This window comes from Vombatus ursinus, unplaced genomic scaffold (genome assembly GCF_900497805.2).
Source record: "Vombatus ursinus unplaced genomic scaffold, bare-nosed wombat genome assembly UNPS02014807.1, whole genome shotgun sequence".
Lineage (NCBI taxonomy): Eukaryota > Metazoa > Chordata > Mammalia > Diprotodontia > Vombatidae > Vombatus > Vombatus ursinus.
In genome coordinates this window covers 37,527,307-37,540,388 of record NW_020954585.1, presented here as the reverse complement: position 1 = coordinate 37,540,388, position 13,082 = coordinate 37,527,307, and the positions used below count along the sequence as shown (strand labels likewise).

Here is a 13,082-nt window from a genome sequence, read left to right as displayed (position 1 = left end):
GACTACTGCCTTGTTCCCTTTACTAATATCTGTCAGAGAAATTAGTTCACACAGCAAAGGGGTTGAGAGAATGAGTTGGGGGAGGGGAGTGATCTCAACCACAATAATTAAAGCACTCACTGCTCTTGTCAAATATTTTGATTTTTTAAATTATGAATTTTTTTGCATATAAGTTACAGACTAGCTACAGTTTTGACAAAATAGTTTCTTAAAGATTTAAGTTTAAAGTCTGGATCTTCTCTTGCAAAGAAAAAAGTGCTTTCATTTTCTTTATTGCTCTGAATTGGTTCATCCAATCACAATCCAGTATGCAATCACCCTCAGTCAGTTCAGATTAAAAGAAGCAAATGAAAAGCCACTGGTTCAGTCAGCACAAAATTACTGAGACTGTCTGCTGTTTGACTTTACTCGTGTCTCTAGAACCAGCCCAGAAATGTCTTCTAAGGAAAAGACCTCAGCAAATCCAGCAGAGGGGACCATACCCGCCCCACTCACCAACTTGAAAATTCAATTTACTAAGGTTAGTAGATTCAAACTGCATGTCTGTTACCTTACCTTAAGTCAGTGACAAATACACTTATTTAAAAACTGGGAAGGATAATTTAAAGTAGCCTTATTTAAAGTACATTATATGAATTAACAATAGCTATACATAATGGGAATTTAGGTGAAGAATCTTACTGAAAACAAGATATTAAATAGGAAAAATGACCTTTTACAACTTTGTCTGAATTCTGATGCTCAACTGTATTAGCAGGGTTCTTATAGGAGCTATTGCAAATCACTTAAGGGGCATAGTTAGGTAATGTATAGTTTTGCACATATGGATGTTGAGCAGCAGGGAATAGTTAAGGATAATTATTTTAATAATCATATTTGAGGGAAAAACTGAAAACCAGCATACTGTATTGTGCATTATGAATACATTAATTTAACACTTACTGCTATTGAAACAGATGCCTAGTAGCAGACTAATCGACATTAATAGGAACATAGAACCAAAGCAGGTGTCCAGTCTTCCCACTTAGGGAGTCACGGCTAAAGTGAAAGTAAAATATGGTTCCAAAATGTTAAGCCTAAAAATGTTCCTGTGATATTCCAAACTGTTACATAAAAGCCTTGCAGAGTCAAACCACAGGACCTATGAAGAAAGATTTTTTTCCTCACCCAACTCACTAAAGTTGTAATTTATTATATAATTTGAAATTGACTTTAGCTGTAGTGAAAAGCAGAAAGTGAGAACGCTTGTGTCTGAACTCTAAAGAAGGCCAATTTTGCTTTCTGAACAAACCAATTTTAGAGAAATTGGGAGGGAGAAATAACTCTTATTCATGGCCTTGGAGATCTTAGGCATCTTAAAATTTAGCATATTTCTCTTTTCATAAAACTGAGTATTATGGGGTTATTTTTGAAAATGTCAAACTCTATAGATCATTCCTTTCATAAAATGCTTTTTTGGGAGAATAAATTTTCTTTTAATCATTGCAAAAAACATTTTACCAAGCTTAGGGAGTCAACGAATTCCATAAAGATGTATAATGAACAAAGTAACGTCTATATTCCAGTTGCTAACTCCAAGGTTATTTTACGTTACTGGCAACTTTCCTCCCCCTTCCCCAAAGTGGGCATCTTAAATTAATATTTTTATGTGCAATATTCCACATAGTAGCTGGTTTAATTAAGGTTGACTAATATAGAGTTTTCTGTCATAAATAGATGTGCAAAATCAGGTAAATGACATAACCTCTTTGGTCCTCAATTCTCTTTCTGTTTCTATAGGCTGATTTCAAATAAATGTTATTTGTCCCCTTTAACTTCAAAATTATGACAATGTCTGATCTACTTTTTCTATTATCATGTTATGCTTAAGTAAAAGTATACTATACTTCTTAAGCTTTACTATAATATAGTCAAATATATATACATGTATATATGTGTGTTATAATGCAAGAAATAACACAAGGAAATAGCACAGCAATTCTGAATAGAGAAATTGGTTATAAGGTAGAGTTCAAATTTACAAGTTTTCATTGTTGAGGAACACAAGAAACTAAAGAAGAAATAAATAAGTTTCTAGATGAAAAATCATAGAATAAAATTAAGAATATATATAAAGGGGAAAGAATTATGAAGAGGACAAAATAAAGAAATTAATCACTTAAATAATAGGGGAGAAAGGAAAAGAAGAAAAAAATTAATAATTTAAATAAATTAAGAAACAGAAATCAATAAATTATGCAAAACATTAAAACCAGGAGAAGTGTTGACAAATAGGAGGAATAGTGAGGTGGAGTAGGAGAGCCTGTGAAAATTGGCTTTTATCAAATGAGATTAAGAAAAACCAATCCCTGCAACAAAGTACTAGCCTAAAAAAGAACAAGAACTAAAAAAAAAATAGTTAAGCAATATCGTTGACACAAATGGAGGAACATATGGAGATAACTGAAGAAATTACATTATGCTTAAAGGAACCATAAACTACAAACCAACATCACTATTTAAATTATATTCTCTAAGCAACCTAGCCTCTACATCCATAAGGGAAAGAATTTACTAAATTGAAGAATGATTTATATGTATCAGGAACACATGACTCTTAAAAAAATGCAGCATGTATTGGTATACATAAAATTTGCAAATAAATGGAAAAACGCAGAAATGTTAAACATATACTTTAGAGACCACAACACCATAAATAGTATGAAGATAATTAAATAGTACAAGAAAAATACAAAAACATAAGTGGTAATTTAAGAATGAAATCCTAAATAATTATTGGTCAAAGAACAAATTGAATTTTTAAAAAATGAGAACTAGATGAACAGCAATGATAACGAGTCAATCTACCCAAATTTCTGAAATGTTACAAACAAAGGATTTGTTGCATATATTAATAAAAATCAAAAGGATTTTTGAGAAAAATTATGTAACAAAATTAGAAGGTCAATAAACTCTTCAAAAAGACTAACAATTAAGATACTGAATCCTTAACAAAGAAATGAGATACTTTTTCCCCCAGTCAATAACTCCTAAGTATATGTTCTTATTTGCGCAAAAGCTTTTTTCAGTTTCATAAAACCAGATTTCTTTATTTCATATTTTTAATTGGCACCATCTCTTGTGTGGTTAACAATTAAACTTCTCTACATAGCCATGAAAAATACATGATTTTCTTCACTTCTGATTTTTTATTGTATGACCTTTAACAGGGTTTAGAAACTGTGGCCCAAGGGCCAAATCTGGCCCACAACCTGCTGTTGTATGGCCTGTAAGCAGAGTATTTTTTACATTTGTAAATAAAGCTTTATTATATCTTCAAATGTAAAATCCACTTTTATCTCATTGGCTGTACAAAGACAGGTGACAGACTAGATTTGGCCTGTGGCCACAATTTCCCCTGGTCTTTAATGTGCAGGTGGATTATTGATTTTGAATTTATCACAGAATATAGTTTAAGATGTTTGTCTATCTTAATTTCTGCCAGACTGCTTTCCAATTTTCCAAGAAGGTCTTATTAAATAGAGATTTCTTTCATAAGTAATTATATGCTAAAAAAAAAAAAAAAGAAAAAACCAAACAACAATAACAACATCTAAATGAACAAAATAGAAAAGGGGGATTACTGAACTGAATATGGATTTAAAAAAATTGAAACTGAAAAAATCAAACTCCTAACAAGCACAGAAGATGAAATCTTGAATGTTAAAGAGAATTTTATTTCATCAAAACTGGAAAGAAGGCTAAAGAACTGATAAATAAAATTAAGTACTAAAGGAGAAGGGGCAGAATAGAAAGGCTTGTTGGTAAGTAGTGTTGTTTTTCAGTCTTTCTTTACTAGAAAGGTGGAGTTTGGGCTGGGAAGGAAGCTGATGAGGAGAGAAAGACTGGGAATTCTCACATTCTTAACTTCTGGGCCACTGGCATCTTATTTTCCAATAAAGAATGATTTGCGGCACCTTTCACAAGTTTCAGGCTCTGTATTAACTTTTTTAAAGGGGAAGAAGAAATGTTTTTGTTTTGTCTCACAAATGTCCATTCTGACCTCTGAACATAGCCCACTCCCAGGCATGTATCCAACTTGCTTTGAAAAATTGATTTTACTCTCTCTGTATGAGAAATTTTTATTCAAAAACAGAATAAAGAGTGCCCTATGTGATTATATTGGGAATGACCTAGAACCCTTGAAATATCCACCGACTTATGCTACCTAAAATGCTAAAACCATAGTCATTCCATTGAATTATCTGGCATCTTTCAAATTGCAAAGGTCTCTACAAGGGTAATACATTAAACTGTCCTTTTTCACTTGTGTCTTAGCATTTACCATGAGTGTATCATGTTACTTTCTTCCAGTTAGAGCTAACTGAGATAAGACACTAGGGAAATGGGGCCACTGAATCCCAGAGTGGGAGTGGAACTTAAATTACTGCATCTAATGCACATCTTAACAGCAGCCCTTTCTATGACAAATGTTAGGGACATTCATATAGCCCTCACTAGTAAAAGAATAAAGGAGGATGTCTGATATCCCAACTTGGTCAAGATCACTTCTCTCCAGAGATAATAGCATTACTCAGGGAAAGGCTGAGAACTACAACACAAACCAGAAGAGCATGTTAGCCACTGTTTATGATTCTATAGGATCCTTTCCCTCTATTTATTAATGTGAATAATTGAAAGTTGAGTCTATAGTCAAAACGTATTTGGTAATGAGTGCAAAAATTCTCTGACATTCCTAGCTACTGCTGGCCCTATATCAAACATTACATGGGTGAACTCCATTCTTTTTTTAATTGAGTTTTATTTTATTTTCAGTTCTAAATTCTTTCCTTCCCTCCATCTTCTACCCTACCCATTAAGAAGGCAAGAAAAACCAAAGTGTTACAAATATAAATCATTATACAAAACAAAGTCCCACAATAGTCTTGTCCCAGAATAAAAATAAAGGGAAAAAAAGAAATATGTTTCAATCTGCACTCTGATTCCATAAGCCCTCTATCTGGAGCTAAATAACATGTTTCATCATTGAGCCCTTTAACATTATGGTTGGTCACCGTATCTTTTAAAGTTGATTATCTGTATCATATTGTTGTTATTGTATAAATTATTTGCCTGGTTCTGTTCAATTCACTTTGCATCAGTTCATATAAGTCTTCCCAAGTAAATGCGTTGAATTCTGAGGCTAGAAATCACATAACATTCTGTAACAATTCATAACATACAGTGAGTTGTCAGCTTAGAGGCTCTCTTTGATGACAGGTGTGCTTCACTGCTCAAGAAAACCCAATGACAAAAAATACAAATGCACAACACAGATTAATTAATATTAGGTGAAACCAATTAATGACTAGTCTTAGCTTTAAAGAATTTCCGGTAGTCCTTTAAATACCAAGGTCCCTAAAGAATTTAAGTAGCTATTTATAAACCAATACCTGCTAGAGAAGGAGATGGTAATTAGAAACTTGCAAATGAAGTATTAAAAACAATTTTCAATGGAAGACTAATCAGAAATTGACATAAAGTATATCCCAAATGTTAAGTTGCAAGCTAATGCATAATCCTTAATATTTGCAAATTAAGTCTACATGAAACTTCCCAGGATCACAATTATTATGCAGATTGAGATATGCCCATGTCAAAGGTGGTTATTCAATTTTTTTAAAGCAATTTCTAGTTCCTGAGAGAGCCCCAAAAGGCAGTGCATCACCACTGTGATTGCATAAGGAACAAAAGAGGACAGGCAGGAGCACATTCTAAAAGGACTAGACTTTAAGAGATACAGGTAGCAATCTTGGTTGTGTAAGTTGCAAAACTGATTTAGTCATTAGGCATTGTAATTAAAGCATACCTTGAAAAACAACAGAAATGAAATTCAAATGTTTGCCCAAACTTGAAGTCCCATTGCTTTGACTTGCTTCTCTGAGATAAGAGGTCTCAAGGCTTCCAGTAGTTATTCTTTGTAGTATGTAGGTATAGAAAATTGTTTATACTTATTTCAATGCTATTGTAATGACTTCACCTTTATTTTGATAGCAAGTTCTTAGGTGACACATGTTACATGCTTCATAAACTCCTCAGAATAAAACTTAGAAGGAAGAATTTAAGACTTTAAAGCATTTGGGTTATAGGTGTCAAGTTTTTTGTAGTTGGGGTTTTTTTTGTGAATTTTCTTTTTGGTAAAGCATAAGATGAATGTGAGTGGCTATCCTCTCATTTTCCCTGATGAGTTTTTGAAAAGCCAAAGTGATTGCCAATACTAATATTTAATTTTTCTAAAAACTCATTCTTGAAAGTTGTTCTTCAGATTTGACTATCATACAAAATTGAAATGAAAGTGCAGTTTTCCATTCCTCTAATTTGTACTTTGCCACTTATTTTTCTGCTTTGTTTTAATTTTCAAATTTTCTGTGGTTTTTTCTTTTTTTTCTTTTTCTTTTTTCATTCTTTGTTATTTCCTCCTTTGTTCTATATACTTTTTTTTTTTCTGAGTCTCATTGCTGCTTCCTGCTCCAGATTTTTGTTGTAGACTTGCCCTCCAGGAGAGGTAATGAAAAACACTGGTCATAACATCACAGGTCATATGAATAAAGAATTAAAGTTCTAAGGGCCTTTAGAAGTGATTGGATCCAATTCCTTCTTTTTACAAATGAAGAAATAGAATCCTAGAGATGGGTAAGGAATTTAACCAAGGTTACACAAGCAAAAAAATATCAGAAGAAAGATATGAACATAAGTCCTTTAACTTTCTAATGTTCTATGTTGACTTGGCGTTTCTCTCCGACAAACTATAAGACATTGGGTAAGACATTTAATCCCTCTGAATTTTAGTTTGTTCAGTGGAGTACAGTAGAAAATGAGTGGGGATTTGGAATCAAGAGACGGGTTCAAATACTGTCTCTCTCATCTAATATGTGTATGACCTTAAGAAAGTAAATTTACTTCTCTGGATCTCAGGTGCTTCATCTCCATAATAAAGGAACTGGATTAGATTACCTCTAAAGTGCCTTCCAGTACTGAATCTATAATATGTAAAGTAGGAATGCTACTAATTGACTAAATTTGCTTTCTTGGATTGTTGAGGGTCAAATGACATAATGATAAGAAGTAAACACTAATGACATCTGCAATGATGCTTAATAGTTTATGAAATGTTTTTGTCACAGTAGCCTTGTACAAGGCATTGTAGTAGATGGCCCTTAAACTTGCTTTTAGTTCTAAATCTGTGATCCATAAAGTGAGAATGACCATAATGAACCCTACTTACAACAGTAACACATAAAATATAGTGCTTATTAATTTACAAAGTGTTTCCTTCAATGTAGTACACATGGGGGCATTGGACTAGATGGCCTCAAGGGTCTCTTCCAGCTTTGTCTATAATCCTATGATATATACATTAAGCTGAATTTAAAACCTCTCCACATGAGTGTTGAAATGTTGAGAGGTGAAAATCAGATGTGGGACGAGGTAACTGTGCTCCCTTTGCAGTCTGAAAATTGTACTTCCCCGTATCTGAAATTGTGTCTCCAGGAGACTTTGAACCTTCCCCATAACAAATACAACCAAAATGAAGACAAAATAAATAGCCCTGTTTGATGGAAGGTGAGATTTGCTGGAAGGGAGGGGGGAAGAATACATTTAAAAAGTCTACTAAAAGTTTTTCTTCCCCTCCACTGTGTGTTTAAACCCTAATTCTAATAACAACTGGTATTTATAGAGCCTTTTCAGCTTTGCAAACCATGTTACTTGCATTGTCTCTTTCAATCCCTACAACAACCTTTCATGATAGGTACTTTCATGATAGATACTGCAGGTATTACAACAGACTACTTTACAAGTAAGGAAGTATAGGCTAGAAGAAGGTGAGAGACATGCCTATGTTTCATGGCTAAAAATGATAAATATCAGATTCCAAGTTGGCCCTTCCTGACTTTAGGTCTAGATTGATTTCCACAACCACTTCTCTAAATGGTTGCCTTGCAGGTTATACTTGAAGAAGTAGAAAGAAAGAGCATTACTCTTGCAATCAACCATCCTGAGTTTAAGTCTTAGAGGCAGGAATACTTACATACATGTATGTATGTATGTATGTATGTATAGGGATACACACACACATATATTTCTGCTACTGACAGAACATAAGGACAAACTGATTATAGTTTTGGATCATCTGGCACTGTCAATAGATAAGTGCCAGTTTTTCAGAGCTTGCATCAAGTATATGGTTTATATAGTATTCCAACTAGGAATAAGCACTGATACAGGAAATATAGAAGTGCTTTCAGCCATATCCACAGAATCTTTCAGGTTAAAGGACAGTTTTTAAAGGATTTGGCAGTTAATGATATAAATATGTTAAGAACTATACTGCTATCACTAAACTTCCTTTGTGAATATGTATTTTAGGAGACAAACAGAAGTACAAGAAATTCAAAGCTTTTAGGAAATTAATGGGTAGACAAATGTGAAAAAACCTAATCCCCTGTTTTCAATATGCACTAGAGCTGCCTAGTAAAGCAAAGCAAGACTTTTGTCCTCCATACATATTCCAGCCTGGAAGAAGTGAGAGTTATCCTATACTAAGAGAGTGATGGTCAAAGGCCAATTGCACTTGCCAGCAGATGTTTCATAGAAAATGAGGCTTATAACCTCATTCCAATTTGGAAATTCTTTGCTTTGAAGTTGAATGTCACTGAAAAGTTCAAAGACTATAACAATGGAGCAATATTCCAAGTGTTGCCTGCTAATAATTGATTGGTTTAAATTTTAACTAGTGTCAAGTTGGATGCTGCATAGGAGAGACGGGTACCTGTACTAGCCAACAGTGACTTCAACATACATTACAAGCCAGAAAAGACTAGTGTTCATGCATATACACTATACTAAATGGCATGTAGAAAAAGAAATTGTGCTGATTCTTAAAGAAGTTGTGAAGACTATATATGGTAACCAAGGAAATGTACTATGAGTAAGTATGAAGTTATTGAAACCAGAGGGTGTGTGAACCATATATATGAATGTTGTTACACTGAACCAATCTTCCTGGCCTCAGTTGTAAGGAGATGGCTGGAAGCAACATCAGATGCTTGATGAAGAACTGGGGGAATGATATGGCCGAAAAAGCAAAGAAGTTATGCTAAAGGTCTGAAATTCCAGTCACTCAGAAGTACCATTCTAGGGGCAGCTAGGTGGCACAGTGGATAGAGCACCAGCCCTAAAGTCAGGAAGACCTGAGTTCAAATCCAGCCTCAGACCAAACACTTGACACTTACTAGCTGAGTGACCCTGGGCAAGTCACTTAACCCCAATTGACCAAAAAAAAAAAAAGAAAAGAATGAAGGACAAACAAAACATGTATGTAACCTTAATTTTCTTTTGCATTTCCCAATAGATATTTATAAACAATGAATGGCATGATTCAGTGAGTGGCAAGAAATTCCCAGTTATTAACCCTGCTACTGAAGAAAAAATTTGTGATGTGGAAGAAGGAGATAAGGTGAGTTTTCTCACATGAGAGTTATTTGGAAACCTTACTTTCTCACATTCTCTGTTTTAAAAAAAATATTTATTTTTAACATTTTGAAAATTAATTTCTCTCTCCCTCTCCAGCCCCACACTCATCAATTGAGAAGGTAAACAATATGATATCATTTATACATGTGAAATCATGCAAAACACATTTCCACATTAGCCATGTTGCAAAAATGAAAGTTAAGAAAATAATACTTCAATTTTCAGAGTTCATCAGTTCTCTGAAGATAGATAGCATTTTTCATCATAAGTCCTTCAGAATTGTCTTAAAACATTGTAATAATCAAAGCAGTTACGACTTTCACAGTTGATCATTATTACAATATTGCTGTTACCATGTACAATGATTTCCTGGTTCTGTTTACTTCACTTTGCATCAGTTTATATAGGTCTTCCTAGATTTTCCTGAAACCATTCTGCCTATATATATATCTTATATATAGTGCAATAGTATTCAATCAAATCATAATCCACAACTTTTTGAGCCATCCTCCTATTGATGGGCATTCCTTCCATTTCCAGTTATTTGCTACCACAAAAAGACCTGCTATAAATATTTTTGTACTTACAGGTGCTTTTCCTTTTTCTTTTATCTCTCAAAGATACTGACCTAGTAGAGGTATTACTGGGGTAAAGAGTATGCACAGTATTATATCCCCTTGGGCAACTCTGCTTTTTTACTTCAGCTAAAGCATAATAGATTCACTGCAGTCCTTTATTTTAACTCTGTGTATGTGTTTCTGTTTCAAGTGTGTCTCTTTTAAATAACATATTGTTGGGCTCTGATTTCTACAAATCTGCTACCCACTTCTATTTTATGGAGGAGTTCATCACACTCACATTCACAGTTATGATTACTGTGTATTTCCCTCCATCTTATTTTCTTCTATTTATCCTTCTCTCCTCTTTTTACCCTGTCCTTCCTCAAAAGTTTGTTTTGCTTCTGACTACTGCTTTTTCCTTAATCAAGACATTTCATTTCTGGACTCCAGACATTTTCAGTGGATGCACTCAATGCTTGGAATACTCTCCTCTTCATCTTAGCCTCCTGGCTTCCCTGACTTCCTTCAAGTCTCAGTTAAAATTTCAACTTCTACAAGCAGTCTTTCCCAAGTTCTCTTAATTCTGATACCTTCCTTGTTGGTTCTTTATAATTTAGCTTTGTTTATAGTTTGGATACATAGTTGTTTGCATGTAATCTCCTCCCATTAGACAGAAAGTTTCTTGAGCACAGGGACTGTCTTTTGGCATTCTCTGTCTTTCCAGTGCTTAGCATAGTGCATGGTACATAGTAAGTGCTTAGTAACTGTTTGCTGATTTATAAGAGACTCAAGTATCAAAGAAGTATACATACAAAAATTCATGTATTATATTATTTTACATTAGTATCTATTATAAATATTACTTGTATATCTGAATCTATATAATAATCAGTCAATCATGTCAGCGAAAATGTAACTATAAACAAAGAAAGCTGAACATTACTGGAAGGTAACATGGCATAATTCATAGAATGGTTTCAGAATCAGGGAAACCTGGGTTCAAATTCTGCCTCAGGTTTAATTGCTCAATATCTCATATAACTGCCAAAGATTGTAGGAACTGGTGCTGACCTATATTGGTAGGAAAAGTATCCTCATTAATATTTTCTAAGATATACAGAAGCACCATGCTGGCTAAGGTATTATCCCTGCCTCTGAGGAGATGATAAAAACCAGACCAATACATGTGAAACCATCAAAGAGCAATACAAAATTTAATGTAAATAAAGTATTAAACTGTTTAGCTCAGACAATAACAAGAGAGAGCCATGTGGAGGGTTGGAATAGTCAGAGAAGGCATCATTTTATCCAGTCTATACTGGAACTAGATGCTACTCTAGAATATCCAAAGTGGTTTTTCTAGACTGCTAACGATCTTCCTAATACCTGAGGCAGTGCATGAAACTTTTGAATATCTTTAATTGTTAGGAAGTTTTTCCCTTAGAATGTACCTAAATTGCCTCTCTACACTGTCTGACATTTCTAAGTATCCCCTTCCCCATCCTCAGGGCCATACAGAAAAGGTCTAATTCTTCTATATGACAATCTTGCATAATATTGAAAAAAATCTGTCAAGTCATCCCTAAGTTTTATCTTCTCCCAGCTAAACATAAACACTTCTTTCAAATGATGGTAGTATAGTGATAAGAATGCTTGAAGGATGCTAGTATCATCAATGGAAAACCAAAAGTTTGGTGAGGGGTCCATATGGAGAGGAAAAATGATGAGTTCAACTGCCAGTAAACTGAATTTGACATACCCACAGTATATTTGGGTCAACATCTGTCATGGAACTGAATATCCATTTTTTGTGACTTTTGGTGTATTTTTAGTTAATAAGCTTTCTATATAGCTATAGATATCACCATATGAACAAAATTAAGATAGCAGAAGATTCCTAGGAAACAACAGTTTGCTTTCCATTGTCTTTTTGTACTTCTACCATATAGAATAGCATCAATGCAAATCACAACCCCTTCATGACTTAGTAGACTGCCTTTGTGAGCCAATATGGTTAATCACTAGAGTAAGCATTCTGATTATGGCTATCTCTGAAATTAGCGTGGCTAGTCATTAGACAGCACATATAGTATCTATAAATCTATTCATATTTGAAGCCTTTCCGGCTTGTAAGGACTGTCCAAATTTGTTCTGCTTTGGACATTATATTCAAAAACTATATTCTCCATGTGATAATGAATCATTGGAATGAGATTGTACTAGTGGATTGATAGCTATAGTTGAAATAAGCAGCTAGAAATTATTTTGGATTTGTAGCAGAATGAAGATAGTTGGAAAAATGGGCAAATACTGCAAATATTGACTTTAGCCTTCAAAATAGAAATTATACCAAGTGTATGTTGAGTACCTTAAACATAGGAAGAGAAATGTAAAATGAATAGAAATTGTTGTGGTTCATTAGTATTGCATATTACTTTTTTAAGACCAACTGCTGAATTACAGCTGTTCAGAAAGTCAGCAGCATAACTGATGAAAAATCTAGGTCCCCTTACTGTCCTCTCCTTGTTTAACCATCATTTAATTATTTTATTTTATTACTTGGTATATTTACAATTGTTATATTATTTACATCTGCCTTCTTTTATTTTCCTCCTGTAAGAATAAAGATAATTATTCATTTTAGATTATCTTTGCCCTAATTACCTAGGCAGTTTAATTGTACAGTGGATAAAGCTCAGGCCTCGGAATCAAGAAGACCTGAATTCTAATCCTGCCTCAGATACTTACTCATTGCTGTGTGACCCTGGGCAAATCACTTTACCACCAAAAGAAGGAGCACAGGAGATGAGAGGCCATGGGGACTGTGTTCTCAAAATCACATCCATAAGAAATAGCTTCATGTTTTTAGCAGGAAAGTCAGGAATCTACTATGGTACCACAGCTTATCCAGTAACACAGCATTCCACAAAGACTGTTTATTCATAATTGACTGAAGGCTTAATGAAGGCAAGAGATAGATCATGCAAGTTCCTTAATTTCTAGTCAAAT

The 13,082-nt window shown here is 34.0% G+C and overlaps 1 protein-coding gene across 1 annotated transcript in view; it reads left to right on the top strand.

The window, feature by feature from the left end:
* Window positions 1-372: 372 nt before the first annotated feature.
* The window catches only part of LOC114052445 (retinal dehydrogenase 1-like), a 49,132-nt gene continuing 36,422 nt past the window's right edge, over window positions 373-13,082 (top strand). The window contains exons 1-2 of the mRNA XM_027875055.1: window positions 373-520; window positions 9,392-9,496. Of these exons, the coding sequence (XP_027730856.1) occupies window positions 434-520; window positions 9,392-9,496 (192 nt within the window). The 5' untranslated portion in view covers window positions 373-433. The remainder of the gene's footprint in view (window positions 521-9,391; window positions 9,497-13,082) is intronic.